The sequence below is a fragment of the Ambystoma mexicanum genome, chromosome 8 (genome assembly GCF_040938575.1).
Source record: "Ambystoma mexicanum isolate Mex_15411 chromosome 8, UKY_AmexF1_1, whole genome shotgun sequence".
NCBI lineage: Eukaryota > Metazoa > Chordata > Amphibia > Caudata > Ambystomatidae > Ambystoma > Ambystoma mexicanum.
This window is the reverse complement of record NC_090929.1, coordinates 150,055,070-150,079,435: the sequence shown is the minus strand read 5'-3', so window position 1 is coordinate 150,079,435 and position 24,366 is coordinate 150,055,070. Positions and strand designations below refer to the sequence as shown.

The 24,366-nt window shown below is 47.1% G+C and overlaps 1 protein-coding gene across 3 annotated transcripts in view; it reads right to left on the bottom strand.

Annotated features, from left to right (window-relative positions):
- Nucleotides 1–24,366, bottom strand: part of STOM (stomatin) — a 214,714-nt gene that overhangs the window by 4,093 nt on the left and 186,255 nt on the right. For all 3 annotated transcript variants that reach the window (XM_069609515.1, XM_069609514.1, XM_069609516.1), the window contains exon 6: nucleotides 1,787–1,921. In XM_069609515.1, the coding sequence (XP_069465616.1) occupies nucleotides 1,787–1,921 (135 nt within the window). The remainder of the gene's footprint in view (nucleotides 1–1,786; nucleotides 1,922–24,366) is intronic.

The window sequence follows — 24,366 nt, the reverse complement described above, 5'->3', positions numbered from 1 at the left end:
GGCAGCCAGTTAAAATTAGTCAGAGGGGTACATTACAAGGGAAGGTGGAGAGGGAAGGAAGAGAAGAGGAGGGTCTTGCGAAGCTTCCAGAACTTAAGGAGATCTGGTTCAAGCCTGAGCAGGGGCAGGGAGACCATTCCAGAGGGAGGCTTCTGTGGAAGAGAGATCTACCCTCCACTTCCCCCCACTCTGTGCTTGGAAAAGCATCTGATCTGCGGAGAGTTGGAGCTAGAAGACCGAAGGGCTCTAGCAGAAAGGTATTTTGGGGGAAAGCGTTGGATGTAGCGGGGTTCTGGGCATCAGAAAGCCTTGTGAATGATGCAGAGGGTCTTGAACTTGATCCTTGCAACACCTGGGAGCCAGTGGACAGATTTTAGGGCTGAAGAGATGCGGTCCCAGGGCTTGAACCAAGGATAAGTCTTACAGTCCTATTCTGGATCAGTTGAAGGGGGCAAAGGGAGGACTTGGGCAGTTTGAGGAAGAGGCTGTTGCAGTAATCCAGGCTGGAAAGAACCAGTGCTCTGGAGACATTGTGTTTCTGGGGGAAGGTGAGGGAAGGGAGGATGCCTCTGAGGAGGTGAAGCTGAAAGTGGGCCTTCTTGGCAAGGTCTACGATATGAACAGAAAAGGAGAGCGATGAGTGCAAAATGACACCAATGTTTGTTGCCTCAGACGAGGGTGAGGGGAGGGGACCCAATGAGGGCGCCCAGAGAGTGGGAGGGAGATGGGGTCCCAATGAGAAGTATCTCAGTCTTACTGGCATTAAGGCAGAGATTGTTAGATCTTTGGGAACCAAATCAATATACAGTTAAAGGATGAAGGGAACGTGAATGAAACATAAACGACTACTATCTTCTGAAATAGGTCAGTGGGTGGGATAAGATGCCCAGGCTCTCCATATTGAACACTGCACATGGGGCACGCCAAACCGAGGCTGAGGATACCCAGTCTCTTACTTGACCTTCATCTGCTCTCCGGGCGTTACCTACTCTGAATATATATCTGAACAGAGTGACCATTCATTCTTTAACACTCAAATTCCTCTTAGGATTCTGCTAATAAGCCTAGAGTGTCTACACGGGGTTTACTAGTGCTAAAGGGGCGTGCTAGAGGACAGATTCACACGTGTGTTTCACTATTGAATCTAAATTATTTAGGGTGGTTGGTGCAAGATCACATTACAGGAATCAGGGGGACCCCGAGAACAAGGGAGACCAAGCAAAGGTTTGCAGGGCACCCATCTTTCCAGAGCCCAGGTAAGACAACTGAAAAGCGGGCTTGTGTAGGCTAGATTTTAATTGGAAGGTACCAAATTACTATGGCATTCCTTGTGACGTAGTTCTAAATATGTTTCTACTCAATACATTCTGTGCATGTCCAAATAATCCTGCTGTCTCCATCTTGTGTCTCAACAGCTTTGTAACAAGGCAGCACCAAACATTAAATCCATCCCTGCACATTTGACATGATATGATAATACCCAGAGGTTTCTAAGCCGGGATCGAACCTGTGTTGCTCTGTGGTCTTGCTTCCAACATTTACAACCCATTAAACTTAGATCCCCTTTGCTTTCAGGGGATGGATTTGGATGTAGAGGGGCAGATGAGGATACATATTTGGTAAGGTTAATAGCAAAATGTGCGGAAATGGGGCTATTGGTAAACCTAAGCGTGTCAGTCCAATTAGATTTCACCCTGAGCGTCAGCTCGGTTGGGTCCTTTGCCATGGTGCAAATACATTCGAGCTTCCACAAAGTGTCCCGCGTGCTGAGAATCATAAATGGTACCTTTGCTCTCGCTTCCCGAGTGGCTTCTGCTTCGGCAGCCATTGCCCGCTGGAGTTGGACAGGCAACTTCACATCCTTGATCTCCACGCGTTCCACCTTTATCCCCCAGTCATCAGTGGCGTCATCCAAGGTAGCCTGCAAAGAAGCAAGACATGTTTTGAGAGAACAGCTGCATCCGATATGCCTGCTAAGGACGCTTGAAACATTAGGACGGTTGAAAACGGTCTGGATGAGTGAAAACCCATGGAAATGATCTCCTGTGTAATATCGCACATCTGCTCCCTTTTGTAGCACACTCACTGTAAAGGAAGGGGGAAAACATTGAGAAATGTGGTTCATTCTTTTCCCTGCTCCTTGCAGGGAATCATTGACTGCATCTCCCCCTTCATCAGTATTTTGAAGCAGGCAGAGGAGCTTGGATACCTACGGTCTCCTTTTTATCATGGGCTAAGAGCAGGCGGTGTCCATAACGATCCGCTAATGCCTATTCACAACTCCCACCAACCCTTTATATGTCCCTTCCCACACCCCCCTATATTTTAGATTGTTTTTTTTGGCAAAACATTTTCGTTAAAAAAAAAAAACATCGAAACAATAGCCGTTGATGAAAGAACGGTGCACGATAATGACAGCCACCACGTTTTACCATGGCAGCCACCATTATTCATCTCTGCCATGCGTGCGTGCGTGCAGGGCACTGATCAAAGAGGATTGCTGGAAAGAAGAGGTTTCAGGAACAAGGACCTCGGGCTCATGCCTCGCACCACTTGATGTGGGAAGAGCATAAAGCAGGGAAGTGGTAGCAGCAGTGCGGCTACTGCGATACTGTCCATTGGGGTCAAACAGATACTGCACGTATCCGCTCCAACCAGGAATTCAGATCTGATTTTCAGGTGGGAGTATGTTACCCCCAACATTGGAATTTGGTAGTAGAAGGGTGTTTCCGAAAGTAAAAATTAAAAAGTAAAATTAAAAAAGTAGTAGTTCTCACTGCTGGCTGAGGTATTTTTAAAGCAGGTGAAATACAATTGTAAAAACATAACTTTTTGTTGTTAAAACATATACTTTCTTTGTACCCAACAATGTGGAAAATGTGTTTTGGTCCTTTCATACGCCTCTTCAGATGAGATAACATAATAGAAGAGCTCTCCTGTATGGCATGCACTGCTGGTGTCTGTGTAGAACACATACAACACACAAATTCAGGGATTTTGACCTAAAGATCCTCATTGATCATACAGTTACAATAGCTGAGCTCTTTCCTGTGGCCACTGTTACGCTCTCACCAGTTATCTGAACATATCTGTGGAGCTGTGTGGCTGGAAGTGGGGTAGCAGGCCTCAGTCTTTTTTGGGGCCGGGGCAGTATTTATACTCCCTATTTATTTTATATGACTATTTGCCTGTTTTAGGGAGTAAAGGTTGGTGGTATGTGGCATATCCTTGGGGTTGCTCTTTGGTATTCATCGAGTTTGTCCTTGAGCAAACCCCTACACTATTTACATTTTGCCCCGGGAGAATTAATTGCAGGCATTGGTGCATTACCCCCTTCTGTAGTAGTTGTCATGCACAAGATACTAAGACCAATCGCCCCTTGCCCACTCTGATTGTGTGTTGCGCTCACGTGAAACTGAGGTTTGCTAAAGCAGTGGAGACACACTTATCTGTCATCAATAACTCTGGTTAGTCAGCTTCAGTGTACTAAATGGTGGGGCTCTGCTGAGTGGACTGCATAGCCCCGGCACTGCAGTGCCTCTATGTGGGAGATGATCCGTGCCCTTCCGATCATGGAAATTGAGCGCTCTAAAGCAGCTTTGCAGGTAATAATGATGGCCTCCAATATTGAAAACCCGATGCATAACGGCCATTCTTTGATCCGGCTATAGCTCAACTCCACCTCAACTGAGGAGACTTATTTTGACAGGGAAATGACAGAAGTGCTAATAATTATTTGCTGGCAAGGTTGATCCCAAATAACTGGGGGGAAGGTTGCCGGGGGGGGGGGGGGGGGGGGACTGAGGCTGTTGTACTGTAACTGACTCACCATATATTGACATCTGTGGTAACGAGAGCAGAGCAAGACTTCCAATCCACTGTGCTCTTGAAGAGCATGCCTTTCCCTAGTAAATAGAGGCCAGCTTCCCAGTTTTCATAACCTGAAGGAGAGGGGGTTGGTGCAATTTTTTTGCACAGGCCCGATTTAGATTTGCCAAAAGAAGGATGTGTCCATTCGGGGCAGCACCAGTGGCCCAGGGATGAATATCAGTTTGGAACCATCAATGTGTCCCACACCTCTAGTACACCAGAAGGGATCTGAACAGATTAGAAACACAAGCAAATTATAAACCTCCTTGTCCAATTTTGGTAACGTGGACATAACGGCAGGCTTATCTCCAAAAAGTGGTGGATCGTTGGTTAGTTGCAACACAGCAAAAGAACAAGTATTACCCAATGATAAAAGGGACTGCCCAGCTAAGGTTGTATTAAAAATATCTACTTCATTTGTATCGTAACACTACAAAATACAACCCACCCTGTAAAGTAATGCAGAGAAACGACAGTTTCAAAGAAGGAAAAGAGATGCACTTTGGATGCTGACAGGAGGGTAGTCGGTGTGGTTAATCAACACAACAGTTTAAGGTTTCTTGGCTTCAGTACAAAGGGAGTAAGGGGTCTTATGCGCAAAAAGAAAATAAGTATCATCAGGCTGGTACAGATCAGAAGCTAGGAGAGAATCAGGGCAAAAACCTGGGCGCTTTAATCTTGGGAATTATAGAGGAAGGTTGTAGAACCTTCTTAAAATTAAGAAGTTCTGGAATGTTTCTCAAGTCTGTTGGAATCGTGTTCCAGCGATGAGCGGGGCAAAGAAGTCGAAGCTTGCACAACCGAAGTTCTGTAACTTAAAACGAGGCTGGATGCATTTGTTGAGACCATTAGAGCGAATAGATCGAATAGTCAGAGTCTTCTGGTTCTCCTCGTTAAATACACAGGGGCTTGCTTAGACATTTATAGGTTAAAGGTAGTTTTTTTATGAGAGATACAGTGTTTAACTGGAAGCCAATGCAGGGATCTGCAGGCCTGAGTAACATGGTCTGCTCTCGCAAGTCTGCAGACCTCTCTAACGGCACTATTTTGAGCAACGTGTAGCATCTTCAAATTATTTTTAGATGTGCCAGCAAAAAGACTGTTGCAATTATCAGTCTTAGAGTTAAAAGGTGCAATGGCAAGAGCAGCAACATTGGCATCAGACAGACGGGGCTTAATCCGTCTGATGAGTTTGGTAGTGTAGGCGCTGTAAGGAAGGCATGGTATCAACAGTAAGACAGATACAAGTGACCACAATTCAAGGGTGTTAATTGACCTTCAAAATGGGTTTGAAAAAATCCTAAATCTAAAGATGGGAGTAAACTACGACCATCAAATAATAATAACGCAGTCCTAGTGTCTTGTCAAAATCAAAGGGCCTACACTAATAAACTGATTGCCAATCCTTACTTCTAAATACAAATAGTGTGGGAAACAAGGTTATGCAAAAGAAAGAAGTGTTCACAAAATGATGTCAGGATGTTCAGGCCGTTGGCCTCCCTTCCCCACGTTTCCAGCACGGGACATGGCGGTTCACTCGAGCGTAGCACAGTCTCTGGCTTCTTTAGCACGAGGATATAGTTCAATCAGCATCAGGGCCTTCTGGGCTCAAGTCTCTTTGCCTATAAAAGTCTCTTCATTCAGAGGGCCTGATGCAACAAAATAAACAATAAGTTCCTTTCCTCTTTCAGATTTTCACAAGTACTCAATTTAGGTGATTCACTATTCACCCCGGAATCCCCCTCAGTCGGGCTCAGCTCCCTTTAATACAATGTTCGTCACCTTTCAGTTGGATACCTTACAGCGACTTTCAAATGAGCACCAACCTGGTGCCGGACCACTCCGTCTACGGTATCGTATATTGGCTTCAAAGTTCAGTCACTCATCTGCTGTTTAATTATATTGACGTTGATTGCCACGTACGCTTCACACACTGTTCTCTTCAGTTTTCTCTATATAATGTTGCCGCTTGCAGCCTTGGCTTCAACACAGACCGGTCTGGTATCAGTCTCCCCAACTGTGTTGACTTCACTGGTGCTGCTTTGTTGTAGGAACCAAGGACAGTACCACAGCGGCACACTATTCTTCCCGCCTTGACTATCGACGCGAGAGAGCCCCGGGTACCTCGGACACACGTTGCAGGATTCTTCAGCCTTAATTCCTGGTCTTATGTTTCTTACCCTTGAAGGTTCATGAAAGTAATGGTCTTTTGTTGAAAAGGTCAAGGGCACTTCCCTCCTTGCAATCATCTTCGGTCTTGCCGTCTTTCGCCTTGTATTAAACCCCATTTTGGAACTGCTGTTTCCTTGTGTGCTTTCACTTGCTGGTAGGATGGGGTGAAGGTGTTACAAGGAAGGGGATACTGCGTCTCACCGTCCGGTGTCCCACTTCCACTCCCCGAAGACCCCTCATCTCGGTGATCCTCCGGCACTGACCACCTCCAGGAACTGGATCCAAAAGCGATGGCAGTGTACTGGATACCTGGATGACAGATCCCCGGGATAAGCGGGTGAGACACCTTCAGGTTTCTCACAGATCATATGCTCTTGGTGTGCGCATTACATGTTTTTTCATGTTGAGATTGGCGTCAAGAAAGACGCCACTTGTTTTCACCCCTGGGCTTGTTTTAATGACACAATCTGAAGGAGTAAATTGACCAGGACCCACTAACATGAGCTCAGTTTTGTTACCATTTGAGGCAAGAGAGTTTTGGATGGTATCAAACAATTTGCCAGTTCCTTTCGTAGTCACCCATCATCTCCAAGATCACCTGGGAATCGTTGATGTAATTAGTGGATTTAATGTCCTGATCATCCAGGAGGTCAAAGAGGGGCCGGGTGTATAGGTTGAAAAGGATGGGCGAGAGGCAGGCTCCCTGAGGAACGCCACAGGAAAGTACTTACGGTGGTGACAAATTCATTCAAAGCTACCCTTGCAGTTCTAGGACCCAAAAAGAAAGAAAGCCAAGATAAAGCAGGTTTAAAACATTTAGCCATTTTATCTAATCTCTCGAGGAGCAAGGCATGATCAACAAGATCAAAAGCAGTTCAGTGATTGAGCAGCATAAGCAAGGCTATCCGTCCCGAGTCCACAATGTTGGTCAGGTTGGCTCTCAAATCGAGCATGGCGGTCTCTGTGCGGTGTCTGGAATGAAAGCCGGACTGTAAGGGGCCCAGAAGATTACATATTTCAACATGATTCTGGAACTGCAAGTATGCCATTCTGCCAAATATTTTTTATGAAAAAAAAGGATGAAAAGTAATGATCTAATATTTCCTTTTTAAGAATAGGAGTAATCCAACCATTTTTAATAATAGCAGCCCCAATGAGGAAGAAAATTAAGAATTGACAATTTTAGTGATAAATGGCAGTAGGCAATGAATAGCGTCTTTGATAACGCTGCAGGGCATAGATCTCCAGGACAAAAGGAGGGTTTTAGGCCGCTAACAATCTTGGTTAGCTCTTCTTTCGAGATTTTGTTAAAGCAAAACTCAAAAGTCTGATGGGGCACAGCTAGTGTTCAAATCTCAAAGAAGTTGATACCAGTGTCTGATAGACCTAAATATAAGCGATGAGCTGAAATCTCAGTTCGATGAGAATCGAGTTTAGAAGCAAAACCTTGTTGAATTTCCGATCACCATAAATCTTATAGCGGCTGGATAGGTGATGGATTTGCCCTCAAATTCTTTGATAATAGAAAAAAAGTTATTTCTGACAAGATTTGACAAAGGAGATTCTTTCTTCAAAGAGATCCCTTTTGGCAGAGATAAGAGTTCTTATAATTAGCAGCCGCATTGTGATATTTAGTATGATTCAGTTGACAAGGCAATTTCCACCATGCTCTTTAAACCTGCCTCTTTATTTTCCTAAGCTCAAGAAGATTATTGGAAAACAAGTTTCACCCATGGTTTCAGTTTTAATTCTCTTGGCCACTAAAAGGGCTAGATAGTCAATAGCACGAGCAGTGACATCCAAAAATGGCTTCGTAAAGGAACAGGTCTCGTTGGAATAAATGAGACCACTCAGCAAAGGATGGACTATATCTGCAAAGACTTCAGGGGAAGTCCTATGAGTATTCATGACTGGTAAACATTCTGGGGTTAGTATTAACTTTGACATGCTTAGAAGGAAGCTGAAAAGTAAAGGTGATCAGGTAGTGATCAGACCACAGACAGGCAGAAATGGCAAGTATATAATGTCAAGGTTAAAAGTGAAAACCCAATCTAAAATGTGACCTTCCCTGTGGGTAGGGTCTTTAATCCATTGAGAAAGACCAATGGCTTGAAGGGAGGAAAGAAGAGAGCCGGCCACATGGTCATCGTTATAATAAGCCCAGTAATTAAAATCACCTAATATTAGGAGGTGTGAAGAGGGCTTCATAAAGTCTCCAATAATTGCCAGAAGCTGTTCCTCAAATAGTGATGTAGTCATGGGTGGTCAATAAAGAGTAAGGAATCTGATGGTAGTTTTGCAATTAACCTTTATCTTAATAAAAGTACACTGACACTCGTCTAATGCATCAAGCATGTTTTTAAGGATAATGGCAGTACCACCCCCTTTTTCCGGTTGTCGATCGGTTCTAAATATCCTAAAAACAGATGGTAAAGCCAGTGAGGTAGCATGATTAATGGTGTCTGAGAGCCAAGTTTCTGTTAAACCGACAAGATTGAGTTCCTGGCTCTCAATTAGGTCAGCTATTTCTACACCATGTTTTACGAGAGAGCAGGTATTTAATAAGACCGTTTTCAATTGGCATTGAGTCGAGGCAATGCTAATAATGTGACAGGTCGACTTATCAGTAACATTGTCAGGGAGTTGGCCAGTAAGAGTTGGATTATTAAGTAAATCTGATATCGGAGTTATTGCACTGCATTTTGCCAAAGATGAAACAAGTTCAGTCGTATTGGGTGCGATCTCTCTAAGATTTTGACAGTTATGTTCAGCATCAGAGGAAGTAAGGTTAGTAAGTCTGAACCCAACATTGGGTAATTGCTGTAACAACAGTGTTTGCGAAGAGGGCTAAGTGTGGCGTTCTATAATATCCTTGTGCCTAGAATGCGTAAGAAATTCACTTACAGCATATTTGACCTTACTGATTTGGCTCCACGCAGTATTAATTGCGTCCAAAGGATGCAGAATATTGTAAGATAGTAACTTGCAAGGAAATTATGATCCGAGAAGTATACTGCAGTGATGCAGACATCACAGACCAGCTTATTCCTCATGTGCCTGGTATGCAAATATGTATTAACACTAGAACTACAGGACTGAAAGGAACTGTTGTTCTTCCACTAATGTTGCGGCAAGCGAGATTACAAAGGTGTTTCAAGGTCGTAGAACGCTACAAGAACCAAAGTAATACAAAGGCATACAAAGGCAGTTCGAACTCAAACACTAAAGCATATATGAGCGAAGTAAAAAAATCATAGTACTAAAAGCAATTTTAAAATTATTAAGTAATAACTAATCTAGCAGCAGGTGAATTTTAAAAGAAAAATCAGCTTTAGCAGCAAATCAATTCTAAAATGATCAATCACTAACAGAAAGTCATTTTTTTTTAAAGCGGTATGTTAATATGTCTCTAGGGGGTTTCCGGGAATGACCAGGGGGACAGAACCACAATGTACCCTGTGCTGTGAGAAACCTGAAGGCGTCTCCCTAGCTAGTCCCCGGGAAAATGCCATCCAGGTGCCCAGGACACAGCCATCTCTATTGGATCAGGTTCCTGGGGGTGGACCAGTAAAGGAGGATAACCTGGATGGGGGTCCTCGGTGAGTGGGACACCGACGGCTGAAACCCGGTATCTGCCATCCTTCAATACCTCTTCCCCATCCTACCACATAGTGGCTGATGAGGAGAGACCTAACCATGCCCTTTTTGACAAAATCCCTCGAACACTCTGCTGAAAGAAACGTAAGACCGAGGACAATGGCCCAAGTGTGCTGCACCAGATGTCAACGGTGCACAGAGCTATCAACGCTGATAAGCCAGAGCGAGGGAGACTCCTGCTTCCTTGGTACTGGCTTTGACTCCAGTAAAGAGGAACGCCAAGAGGTTCATCACAACCGGTGAGTCGAGGGGAGAGCTGATAAGAACCAGGCGGTGGTGAATGAAAGTCACAAAGTGGCAAAGTGAAAGAAGTTTAAAAGAACTGTAACATTGTGAAGGGGAGACCAGCTGCAAAGGGGGACCGGTACCATGTGGGTGCTGCTCCGAGAAACCCTGGTCAATCCCCGTCTGAGTGAAACTACAGATACCAGAAGGCTGTAGAGAGCCAAGAAACAAACTTTCATTTTGTTGAAGGAAATTTAGTTTTGTTATTTGAAAACATCAGGCCCTCGAAGGCAAGAGAGTTTCAAAGGAAACGAGACTTGGCCATCGAGGCTCATGATAAACTGGAACAGAACTGTCGACTCGTGCTGTGGAATCTCGAGTGTGTGCTGTGCTCCAAGATCCCACCTCAAAACGTGGGGGAGACCCAAACTACCGCATCCTGACATCATATTTGTGAACACTTTTCTTTTCTTGAAAACTATCCCATACCCCTTTTTGTATTAGTCGTAAGGTTTGCAAAAAGGTTTCTTAGTATATGCCCTTTTCATTTGACACACCGCCACTAGGACTACCTTATTTTCATTTGATGGTTGACGCTTGCTCCCATCTTAGACTTAGGTTTAGTTTAGGAGTTTTCCACCCTGCAAACATTGTTCAATAAACACCCTTGAACTGTGATCACTTGGGTCTGTCTTTACTGTTGCCACCATGAGTTCCTTACAGTGCTGTGAGAAGCATAATGGTGTCCTCACACCTCCTCCCCTTGGATCCTCTTCTCAGATGGCCAGGGAAAGGCCATTGCTTTTTTATCCTGACCCTGGGAGTGGAGATGCGAGGGATGATCACCTGAGTGGAGGGTCCTTGGAGATTGGCCTGGGGATATCTGCAGGCGAAATGATATCCCCCCTTTTCTGTTGAGAACCAACCTTACCCCACCATGCCCCACCTTTATAGGCTGTTGTAAACCATCGCCTCATTTTTCCTCATCCAGACCATTACAGTACTGGGACAAGGAAGAGGTGACTAAGAGTAGTGCACACCGATGTCATTTAACCACTCTAGTAGTGAGACGAGGAAGAGGCCTGAAGACTGTTGTGAGGGTCAGGCATGTCCGAATAACTATGGTCAAGCAATTGAAAATAAGTGTTAACACCTGCAACCTGTTAAATGGTTGCAGGTGTATAAAAAGGAGTCAGAAGCAGCAAAGCAGAGAACCAGTTGGACAGGAGAGCGTGGGCATCCAAGCTGGAGCGAACAGAGAATGGGCCTGTGAAAAGGATACCGACAGCAGAGAAGCCAGGAAGACACCAAGGCCATTACGGGCCGTGAGAAGGTCTGGAGCTGTGCAGAGTCCATTGTGTTGTGTTCCCTGTTCGGAGTGGGGAACACAGAGATGCTGCCAACCGCTGCAGAGTGAACTGGAGAGAGCAACCTCTGCTTGCCAGAGCTCTGTGGGAGCTCGAGAGGAGTGAGCGGGAGCCCAGGAGCGAAACCAGAGCACCCAGTGAGTGACAGGGAAGGTAAACTGAAGCCAGCGGGCTCCAGGGGCATGGTATGGGTCACAGTGAATACTGATCATGCAAGAATGCATGGAAAAAGGGTCTGGTGACCAAAAGTGAACTTTTAAATACCAAATGAATTACTGAGCAAGTAATGATTTGAACATAAATTGGCCCTCATTCCGAGGTTGGTGGTAGTCATGGCGCTATTTGCGCCATGACTGCCACCAATATCGGGTCTGGCACCGGTATAGTTCAATGGGGATTTACCGGTGTAGTCCGACCTTTGCGGGACCGGTAAGTCTCCATTGAAAATGCCATTCCCCATTTGAGCCCCCATAGGGCTCAATGGGAATGGGGAGGGCGCAAATAAGGGGCTCGCGAATGGCAAGCCCGTTATTTGCGCCCTGGTCCCTTAACAGGTCCCACCCAGAGCCGCTGGTCAGACCAGCCATTACTGGTGGGACCCGCTAAGGGACCTTGTAGTAGGGCGGTAAGGGATTACCGCCACCGTTCTCCTTACCGGTGCCCGGTATCCCTTACCGCCCACCTTGGAATGACCCCCATTGTTTAGCTTTAGTTGTGAGGGCAAGTATAGGTTTTGGATACATACAGACTTAAGTTGAACTTACTGACTCAGACCATTCTTAGTTTATTTAGGTAGGGAAATCCCACCTTAGCAAAAGACAAGTCAGGCCCTCCACCATCCTGACATTTGAGGTTAATAAAGACCTTTTGTTTGAACTTTGAATCGGTGGTCTGTGTCTTGCTTCATGATGCCGTCAAAATGTTATTGGTGCTCGACAGGGTCGAGTCGGGTTCCCGGGTGCTTTTCAGGCTTCTGTGACAGAGTTCAAGACAGGAGTCTGCTGCAGGTATTAGGCGGCAAGACGGTTCGGCAAGCGAAGCTAGCCTACACGGCGGCTCAGGGTCAGGAATCAAATCAGTGCTGATCAGCAGTTCTGAAGCCCTGGTCTAGACTTCCCGGATGTCTTTAAGCAACTGCGGCTTCACAGCGGTCAGCATTGCAGTCGGTTGCAGCTCGAGGAACTGGACTGGCTCAAAAATGTCCTTTAAGGCGGACGTCGGTTGATGCAAGTCAAGGCACTTCCCTCAGCTTCTTCAATGGGCTTGTGTCGTCCTTTAAGGCGGACAGCCCAAAGCCGAGGAAGTGTGGTGCAGGCAGCTGCCTTGTTTTGGGTTCAGACACCTTCTGGCACTTCGTAACTAAGAAGCTTTCTGCAGAGCCTAGCAGGGCACGCAGTGTTCTGGCTGGGTACTGGTTTTGGAGGGGCTAAAGGGTCCTCTGTATTCGGTATCTCCCTCTGTTCCCTGGGAGATGTTTAAGGTAGGGATCTTGCTTCCCTCTTTGAGAGTCCTGTCCTTCCTTCATTGGTGGAAGATGCAAGGCACACTGTACCTTCAGCCAGGGTCCAATGATGAGTTATTCTTGCTACTCCTTGCATAGTCTTCAGATGAACTGCCAACAGAGGCGCTCAAGCCTCCTTTAAAGCCAAATGTGCCACAATGATTGGTGTAGGCTAAGCCTTCTTTAATTACCCAATCCTGGGTCCCCTACGCACAATCTTCTGTATGCATGAGGTCATAACCATAGTGCTGTTGAATAGGCATGGTAAAGGGGTGAAAACTTGTGGTACGAAGTCCCACCCATCTTCCTGTCTGTTGTTGATCAAAGAGTCTCTCAGGTTAATGGATGTTTCTGTGGTTCCCGATTAAAGCGGCAGGTCTCAGTTGAAGCAGCAGTGAGGCCCCCCATACCGGGGTGGACTACTGTAAACACACAGTGCCAGACATGACAGTTGACGGTCATCGATACAGAGGGTGGGAGATGTCTTCCTGAGCTGCTGTTAGGATAAAGTCACAGTAGAATTCTTCCTGTGCTGCTAACAGCACAAACCCACAGTACCCCAAAATGTGTTGTTGCACTTCATGCCACACGGCACATGATGGATAAATTCACTTGAATTCCCCTTTAAAAAAAAAAACAATAACCGACTTGGAACGCTTCCGTTCTAACATGCTGACCCCTTGATTAAATGCGCCAGAGCTGCGCCATGGAGAGATACCTTAATCCAGCTTCTCCTCCAGTTTCTAATCCTTCCACACAATGGGACCTTGTATCATTGGTGCAGTGAGGTTCTTTCCTCAAATACTTCCTGCTTCATACTGAATCCATTGTCAGGTCAACGCACATCGAGAGGGCACACGTCATTGTCTTTGGCATTCCATTCAATCGCCATCCTCTCAGATTCAGGCATGACGTCATCATACCTGCCTCTCCCTTTAGGCAATATGGAGCTCCTGCTCCCAACCGTCAATGGCGGTGCTGGGTAAGCAAACGCTCTGCTAATCCCTTAATAATGTCGGCGTGCACTTACAGCCACTACATCGCCTTATGGTCTGCACCCACACGTCGGAAGCGCACTCGGAAGGCTCTTCGTACATGCATTAATGGAGAAAACAACAATGCTGACACACTTCTTCGCCCTTGTTATAGGCACAGGGCATTGCTTCTTGTTTTGATTTTTGCACTTCTCCTAACATCCACTACTTTGGCTTGGGACAATTGGCTGGCAGTGCATCTTTCTTGACCTAGATCTCCTGACACTCTCTGGGTCCTCGGTCTCACAACTTCATACTGGGCAATGGATCGCCCTGGATCTTTTTACTTTATTGTCACCCGGGACTCTCACTGGGTTCCTGCACTCGACCTCTTCGCCCTGGTTCTAATCCACAGTGGCACATCACCCCTTTCTCTTTTTCTTCTCCCCAGGTCTACTACTGGGGTACCGCACCTTTTTCACTCTTCGCCCTGTGTGATGGGGCTTACTTGTTAGGGGCAGTGGTTCCTTTCTTCTTTTCTGCACCCCCTACAGCAGATTTGACAGCTGAAACCTCTTCTTCTACACCGGTTCGTTTCCAGGCCTTAGACAAAGACCAGCTTGACGCCATTGATGTAAAGTAGGATCCTCAGGCTCTTCAGGTAGGCTACTAGTAAATAGCTTTATTCCGTTACATTAAGTTACATAAAATGACACATAGGAAAACCACTGGCACCCACCACCCAGGCAAGCTCTCTCCAACTGCTCAGGTGAGGAACCTTTACGCAGAACATTCTCTCTCACTCATGCAACAACATTCTCTCTTACATCAGCAGCCTCATGCATCCATCCCAAGCATTATACAGCAGTCTACAAAAGAACACCCAATCAGTAACCCCTAGTGCCGCCCTTTAGCGTGGTTAGTGGTCAAAGAAGAACAAGTCTTCTGTGAGGCTGGCAGCTTTCATAACCTAAATAATTCCTGGATAGCCCTAAGAAACGAAAGGATTTATTTGTTTATAGTTCCCCTTTTCTTCCCACCCACTGGCCCTGTGATACGCTTACAACAGTTTTGGAGTGGGTTGGTCTTCACTGCACACTACTGTTTTTATGCATCCACTTTGTTATCTTTAACCTGTAGTACTTATGTTACCTGGTAGAGATTCTATGTGTAATTCTACCATAAATTGTATATGTTTCAGTATACTAGTTTGGGTGTTTTCTTCAGGGTAACTTTGTTGATTAACTGTGCCTTCCTCCCTCCTTCCCTCGAGTTAAGCCAGACTGCTCTGCCACAGCTACTACCATTAGAGAGTCTGGTCTTTTATTTGGTGAGAGACACTCGAACCTTTAAGCTAGATGATGACACAGCCCCACCCACTCCCCAACTATGGCCAATACCATTTTTTAGGTGCTTTTCATGCATCTGGGGCATGAGGCTCCTCCTATTCTCCAAGTAATTAAGAATAGGGATTAATGGAGGAGTTGATGAGTCGATTTCTCTAATGAATGACTGTCTGCAATGTTGCTGAATGTTTATAGACCGCATCTCTTGCATCTACTCACCCACAGCACCTGCATTTTAAGATTTCTGGCAACGATGCAGATTTATGTGTGTCCCAGGATTCTTATGTAATGTTGAATTTGTGCCCTAGAACATTGTCTAAGGCGCCACCGGCCTGGACAGCCCCAGACAGCCAATATGATGCATGTACTGGAGAAGACAAATCGCATCATGTGTTAGTTCTGTACAGCAGCTAAATAGCAATGTGATGCATGACCTTCCTTCATATGCACTAGAAGTTAATGGAGTCCAATTTGCTGTATCGCACTTTCAGCACTAGGTTGTACACATTTTGTGTTTTACAGGCCTATTTCTGGGAATTATGAATCTATGTCTCTCATTAACAGTTTAACAGATTTTGACCCAACATTACCATGTTCAGTAGCGTCAGCACATGTGGTAATTTTTATTTTATTTATTGGTTATTTATAATGTGCCTATTGTGGGATGTTTTTACCAATGCATCCAAGCCCTACCATAAAACTGTGCAGTACTGGCATGGAAAACATCATGATGGCCAGAACTCCCCAGAGAGCGCACAGGGAAAACATGAAGAATAGGCTGCCACCCATTTTTGCCTATGTTGCGAGCACAGGAGGGCACTGCCTAAAACCACCATTGGGCTACACACACAGTAGCCTGAAACCATTGGGAATGGCAATGCTGATTGCCAAAAAGCAACTCAGAACTGTGGGGAATTCATTTTCTTTATCCCAAAAATGGTTGCAATACCGGTACTCACCACTATCAGAAAGCCAGCGTTTTAAAACCACCAGACTTTTGTGTAAAACTGAACAAATGAAACAAAACCAGGCCAAGGAAAGACTTGCTAAGAGGTGGAAGAATGTAAAACTATATTCTGAAATGACTTGAAGGAAGTAATTATTTAATGTATAGGTAAAAATTGTAAGTTTGATTTAAACTGGGAACTAAAGTGACATTTAGCTGAAGGAGTTGAAACCTGCACAGCCACTCTTCCCAAACTAGGCATTGATTTAGCTGTAGTGTTGATTGAATATCGCTTACACTATACACCATGGTGTTTCAAGGCGCAACAAATAGCATCAGATTTTCAGAAGTACCACAAGCAGTTTAGCAAACTAATGTGAGAATAGGAGGCTGACACAATCCTCTGGCTGGCTTTTATTAAAGAAAAGAAATGGCGCTACTTCTACTGATGGGGATTTCATATGCTAAAAAAAATAACAAAGAAGGTGCTCATCAGGATATCTTCATAATAACAACTGTGGTCTGCGCTTAACCTAGTCTTGTCCTACTGCCAGCTCTACCACTACCAATAACGAAACACAACCCAGCCTAAGAAGTGTTCTGCTCCCCTCTTGTTTGGGATGGCTGCCAATAGACTCCCACCCTGTCTGTACTTCCAGCCCCTTCCCCCACCCCCTTTTTGTGTGGAATCTCAGTCTTTGCAAATAGGCTTAAGAAAAAGGTTGCCGAGTCCTTCTCTCTGAAGCATAAGGACCAATTTGAAACCAACTTCAGTATTCCCTCGACAAAGTCTCGGTTTCCTAAATGTCCCAAAGGGAAGGATTCCTATCCCCCTTAGCAAGCTTGGGAGGAGTTCAAAACACACAGCTTCTGTCTTCTTCTTGGTGCTCCATTTCGAAGGGAGCCGCTGCGGCCCTCAAAGGATTCTCCTAATTTCCCAACGTTCTTTGACTAACTGAAGGATCTGTTTCTGTAGCTGTCCAATATTGCGGCACTCTTCAAGGGTCTTGATCTTCTCAGCCCCTCGTGTGTGATTCGGCCTCCATGGCCATATTTGAGTGGCCGTGTCTCAGATTCCTTCAGGTCTTCCGTTTTGTTCAGCCTCGGGGGCTGCTTGGTCATTTTGGACATAGTGAGCTGCAGTGCCTTTAACCCCTTCAGGGTCTCAAGTCTTGAGTCCAACCAACTGCATCCCTGCTGTCCGCGTACCTGGATGTTAGTGGCGTCCTTGGGGATAGGTGGCGGCGACGCCCTCGACTGTCGGCGGCCCCTTCGCTTCGGCAGCTTCTTTAGGGGCGACGTGTGCATCAGCTTTCGTTGGGATCTGTCTCCCACCAATGCATCTCGGGATTGCTGGGCGTAGTGCCCACCAGGGCTCAGCAGTGATCCACTGGCTGTGGGATTCCTCCAGCCACTGCATATTGGATGTTGTCCTGCCTCTACATGTGATCCGCCTGCATCATAGCAAAGGCGCTACCTGTGTGTGGGCTGGCTGAGGTTTCCTGCTCCTCCCCTGCAGTTATGTTACTGCTTCCTTTTATGTTCCCCTGCGTAGCAAGAGAGAAAACCGAATTGGTTCCTCGCTTGTGGTACAGAGTCCAGCGGAGCTGGGTCAGTAGCCAAACCATTCCCTGTGAAAGGGCTTTTGTTCTCATAATATGTTTCAACACTCATGTAACCCATAAACAATTGGGATTCACTTTTAAAAAGGGAGGTGTAACCATATGTATGTTGTCACAGATTTATTACACAGCACACTCCAGCCAGGGACTCTTTCCCCGACAATGAATGTGGTGCACAATAAAAACGTGTTTTATCTTTAATATACTATGGATTAGGCCTCCAACCCGCCTCGCACCCAACCTTCAGAAACACCCGTGTCACAATGGACTAGGAACCAGGCCGGTGTGTATCAAGAAGATATTTATTAATTCATGGTTTAATGAAAAAGGAAAATAAAACAATGTTACAACAGCCACCACTGTTGTGGTTACACAAAGTGCACTAACCTCTACAAAACAATTAGGTTAAGATATCCTATACAGTTCACACTGATTTTTTATGACAAAACAAGAAAGAAACAATTTTTTACGACGTGATAGCATCAATGTTTAGCACTACCCCTTGCAGCACTCACCCCCAAAACATCAGCTAACTTAATTCCTTTGAATGGACGGCAGTGGCAATGAGTAAGAATAGAGAGAGACACTCGGATTCGGGGTAAAGCCCACCACAAGATGGGAAGCCAGCCAAGAAAGTGAAAACCCGTTTTTGGAGCAAAACGGCAGAATCGGATTTTGATTATTACTCACAACTGCTAGGGAACAGGATGAAAGGAAATTCGGATTGCTTACACTTACGAGATAGGGAAAGTTTATAGAATACTAATCAGCACACCAGGGAAACAAAGGAAAGAAATGAAAAAATTGGTTTTGGGAGAAATCAAATGCAAAAGGAAAAAAATGCAGTGGCAAATGGAAATCCGTTTTACACTGGGGTTCACAATGACAGGCAGCTGAGGGAAGCGGTTTAGCTTTAAAATAGGGAATCAGTTTTCAAGGACAAAGACAGAGGCACAAAACAGATAGACTTCTAGGCAAAAGGGGTTGCTCTCAATGGGACTACAGTTTGGGCTTTTAATAGGACAGATGCAAATTAGGATTTTGTGGGGCAATGCACACAAGACACGGACACATTCGGTTTTCAGTTACAAGGAGACTAATACTTTTGAGGCAATACTTTAATGACTATAATAATTAAATAAAATCACTCAACAAGATTGTTGATTTCGAATGGCAACAATTTTGAACGTGAATTTCAATGAGATATTTATTGATTTACTTGAGAAAAATACTAAGGATTTATACAGACAACTGAAAGGTTTACCAAAGGGAATACGCTAACATACACAGTCTAATAGAGCCTCTTATAGGGAACGTGAATGAATGACGCTGGCAATTTGGGGCTTTCAATTGGATTTTCGATGGGGGTTCAATGGGGGACATTCGCTGCAATGTTACAAAAAGGAAGGGTTTATGCAATTTAGGGCTGGGGATATTTGCTACTTAAGTAAACCTTGGTTTGGGATTCTGGAAAGCCAGCTGAATCTCAGGACACTCTGGACAGCTAGGGCAAGGGATCTGGTCACTGCACTCTTCAAGATGGTAAGGTTCCTGCCTTCTCTCGGTCCTTTTTCTCCTGTCTCCCTGGATTCTCTGTGTCCTAACACAGTCCCTCCTCATATAGCACACATGACATCACTCACTTTACAATCTAGGGGGAGTACTCTATAATTACTCCTACCCTGGGATAGGACAGTTTACCATTCCTCTCTCCGCCTCCCTGGCATTATCAGTTCAGGGGGAGATAGCACCATCTGTCTATATGGCATTTATTACAGTTATTTGTTCTCAGGTCAACTTTTTAGCAAGACTGAGGTATGTATCATAACTTCATACTTCTACTAGCCCTGGCCATATTAACCAGATATGCAGTTGTGGCCGGTCATGGGGAATTAGATAAGTCGATTGCCAAATCTGTACGATGTAGCATAGCCATTTGGCACATGTTTGTCCTTTTCAGAAAATGTACAACAGTTATGAATTTGCAAATGATCAAGCAGGTTCCTAATTTCGTGTCCCATCTTTCCATCAACTGTCATATTTGTCCCATTTTTAGATCAGCCAGAAGCTAGTCTTTACTGGCCATTTCAGTCCTAGAAACATGCACTTCATCTCTTAAAAACCACCTGGAAATCACGTGGAAAAATAGCATACAACGAAATTACTTCTTATTCTGAGTGCTGCGAAAAGAACAAGTTACTTTCTTACCTGGTAACGTTCTTTCGATGGGATGGTCCGACGACGTATTCCATATCTATGACATGTAATCACCACAGCTGTGCTGCTTCGGAAACTTTTTCGGCGTCTGCGTCCTGCGTCGATGACGTCGATGCGCCGCCGTCGAGGACCTCCTCCGACGTCCGACGTCATCCGATGTGATAAGTAGGACGCACGACGCCAGTAGCCTCAGTTGTAGTTTTTTCCCCCAGAACGTGTGACATTAGTCAACTGCCAGTCCGACACAAAGCCTTGCGGAACGTAAGCTGCAATCGCAACAGAAATTCTGCAGCGGGGAAGGCAGGGTGGGAGCGATATGGAATACGTCGTCGGACCATCCCATCGAAAGAACGTTACCAGGTAAGAAAGTAACTTGTTCTTCGAGGGGATTGGGTCCTCCGACGTATTCCATATCTATGACAGGCTCCCAAAGCAGTACCAAATCAAGGAGGAGGGAAAGAATTTAGAAACAAAATTTAGAATAGCCAATCAAATAGCAGAGCAAAGGACCGCCTTGCCAAAGGCCAGATCCTGCCCTCTGATGGAATCGAGGGAATAATGCCGTACAAATGTATGTACTGAAGCCCAGGTGGCAGCATCACAGATGTTGCGAATAGGAACACCCCTCTGCAGGGCAGTAGATGCAGCCACGCCCCTGGTAGAATGGGCCCGCAAGCCAGCCGGTGGGTCCTTACCCGCCAAGCGGTAACACTCCGAGATGGCCAAAATAATCCAGCGTGACAAAGTCTGTTTCGTCACAGCTTGCCCCAAGCGCTTACCAGCGTAACCAATAAAGAGTTGATCGTCCACTCTGACCCGGGACATGCGAGAAACATAAAAGCTCAAAGCTCTCCTAGGATCAAGCCTATGGAGCCTCTCCTCTTTCTTACCAGGATGCGGAGGAGGATAGAAAGCCGGAAGAACAATCTTCTAGGCCAAATGAAATTCCGTCACTACCTTTGGAAGAAAAGAAGGACGAACTCGAAGGACAACCCTGTCCTTGTGAAATACAGTGAAGGGTGGCTTAACAGAAAGTGCCTGTAACTCACTCACTCTGCGAGCGGAAGTAACCGCAACTAGAAACGCAGTTTTCAAAGTCAACAGTCTCAAAGGGCAAGAATGTAAAGGCTCAAACGGAGCACCCATAAGAAACCTAAGAACAAGGTTTAAATCCCAACCGGGCACCAGGAAAGGCGACGGAGGGAACACATTAGTGAGCCCTTTCAGAAACTGTGAAATTAAAGGGATTTTAAAGTAAGAACATTCTTCAGATGAGCGCTTAAAGATGGACAGCGCCGCCAGGTAACCTTTAATGGTACCCACTTGCAAGCCCCTGTGGGCCAAAGAAAGCAAAAAGGACAGAACCATGGGGATGTCACATGCAAAAGGATCCACATTCTGAACTCTGCACCAGTCGCAGAACTTACGCCAACGGCAACGGTACAGAGACTTAGTTGCGGGCCTTCGGGCCGAAAGCAACACCTCCATCACGTCTTCAGGGAGGTCCCAATCCTTATACCTCAACCTTTCAGAAGCCAAGCGTGAAGGTTGAGGGATCCGACCTCTGGATGGAGAACCTGACCCCCCTCCCGTGAGAGCAGATCGTCTCGGTAGGGAAGACGACGTGGAGGGCAGATGGACAAGTCGAGAAGGTCCGGGTACCACGTCCTCCGAGCCCACGCCGGAGCAATGAGGATCATCCGGGAACCGAACTTCCGCAACCTCCGCAGCACTTGCGGGATGACGGGGACTGGAGGAAACGCGTACAGCAGCGGGAATGACCACTCCACCACAAACGCGTCGCCTAAGGCTCCTTTCGGAGGAAATTCCCGCGAGCAAAACCTCTCGCACTTCCGGTTGACACTGGAGGCGAAGGGATCCACTTGAGGGGTCCCCCAAAGGGCGAAGATCTCCAGGAGAATCTCCTGAGCCAACTCCCACTCGTGAGAGATCGCGCTCTGCCTGCTCAGAGCGTCCGCCGTCACGTTTTCGTCTCCGGCCAGATGAACTGCCGAGATCGAAACTTCCTGCCGGATGGCCCAGAACTCGAGCTGCATCGCCTCCCTGCACAGAGGAAGTGACCCTGCCCCCCCCTTTTTGTTGAGGTAGTGCATGGCCACAGTGTTGTCCGTCATGATCAGGACAGCCTTTCCTCGCACAGTCGGCAGAAAAGCCTTCAGGGCTAGCCTGACGGCCCTCAGCTCCAACAGATTGATATGGAGTCTGGACTCCGACGGAGACCAACGACCGCTGACTGTCAGCCCGTTGGCATGAGCTCCCCATCCCGTGAGGGATGCATCCGTCACGATCGTCACCTCCGGCCAGGGTAGCCAAAACGGAGCCCCCTTCATCAAGTTGCCTTCGACAGCCCACCACAGAAGGTCCCGGGCGACCGAGGGCGGCACCTGAACCGGGTCCGACATCCTGCCGGAGGACTGCGACCATTGCGTCTTGAGTGCCCACTGCAAAGATCTCATCCGCAGGCGAGCCTCTGGCACCAGAAGAATGCAGGATGCCATGAGGCCGAGCAACCTCAAGAACTCGAACGCCGGGAGCGTCTGGGCATGCTGAAACTTGTGCACCATCTGCTGAATGTGAAGAGCCCTCACCTGGGGAGGAAAACACTGCCCCAGGGAAGTGTCGAGCACTGCTCCGATGTACTGGAGCCTCTGTGTTGGCGTCAAATGGGACTTCTTTAAATTGAGGGAGAAGCCCAGCCTGTGAAGGGAGTGGCAGGCGACGGACAGATGATCCAGGACTTGCTCGGGAGAGCTCCCCCTGATCAACCAATCGTCCAGGTAGGGGTAGACGTGAATCCCCCCTTGCCTGAGATGCGCTGCCACCACCACCATGAGCTTGGTGAAAACCCTCGGGGCGGAGGTCAAACCGAACGGCAGGACCCGAAACTGAAAGTGCGAGTCGCCAACCGCGAACCTCAGGTACTTCTTGTGCTTGGGATGGATCGGCACATGGAAGTAAGCATCCTTGAGGTCGAGTGACACCAACCAGTCCTGAAGCTGAAGGGCCTGGAGGACTTGAGAGAGAGTATTCGAAATCAAAAAATAAGGGGAATACCATCCCTTGTTCCTCTCCGCTACAGGCACCAGTTCTATGGCGCCTTTCTCCAGCAGGGCTTGAATTTCCTGCGCAAGGAGCGGATCCGGACTCTTCAAAGAGAGGTTCCCCGGTGGATTGTCGCGAGGCCTGTGCCGAAAGGGAAGACAGTAGCCGTGGGAAATGATCTCCAGAACCCACACATCTGAAGTAATGGCACGCCACTCTACAAGATGCTGCGCCAGCCTTCCCCCAACCGGCGAACCATGGTACATGGCCCCATGACTGAGTAGGAGCGGCTGCGGCGTTACCTGAGGGCAAAGAGGCAACTGCCCGAGCGGCCTTGGCACCACAGGTACCTTGTCGTCCACCTCTGGTACCCCTGCGTTGGCCCCTTTGACTGCCAGCTCCTCTCGCTCTACCAAAGGACGAGTAATAGCGAAAGGAGCCACCCCTCCACTGCTGTCCCCTAGGACGAAAAAGCGGAGGTTGGCGAACTGCAGCGCCCAACGACTTCGCTGCAGCTTTTGAGGTCTGCAACCTCTCAAGTCTCTCGTCAGCCTTGCTGCCAAAAAGATGTTCACCATCAAAGGGCATGTTGAGGAGCCGGGACTGCACATCAGGAGCAAACCCCGACTTCCGCAACCACGCAAACCTGCGTATCACGGTGCTCGCCGCCATGGACCTACTGACGCATTCAGCCAAGTCCAAACCCGACTGAACGGACTCACACATGGCATCCTTACCATCCTGGACCATAGCAAGGAAACCATCCCGTTCGACCCCTTCGGGAATATGTTCAGCCGCTAACGCAACACAGTTCCACAGAGTGTGCGTGAAACGCGACAAGGCACAAACGGAGTTGGCCGCCTGAAGCGCCATACCACCAGAAGAAAACACCTTCTTCGCCCAGCCATCAAAACGTTTGTCGTCCCTATCAGGAGGGATGGTAGGGTACGACGCCTGCTTTGCCGGGGCCGTGGCCGCCTGCACCACCAAACTTTCCGGAGTGGGGTGCCTGGTCAAGTAGCAGGGGTCGCCACTGGCTGGACGGTATTTTCGCGACAAGGATCTGCCCACTGCCGGGAGACTCTCCGGAGCAGTCCAAGCCGCCGCCACCCTACGCTGTAAAGCCATATGGAACGGCAGTACCGGGTCAGTTGGGGGACCAACATCAAGGATGTCCGTCAGATCATCCTGCACAAACTCACCTGGGGGAGCAGACCATCCCAGATACTCAGACACCCTAGCCATAAGGCGCCGGTATGAGGAATCGGCATGGGAGCCAGGCTCAGGCCGACCAAATTCCACCTCCGGAGAGGTGTCCAGTCCACTGGCATCATGCAGCGACTGCCTCAAATCGTCAAATTGACTATGGCCCGAGACTATGTCATCCGGCACCTGACTAGGAACCA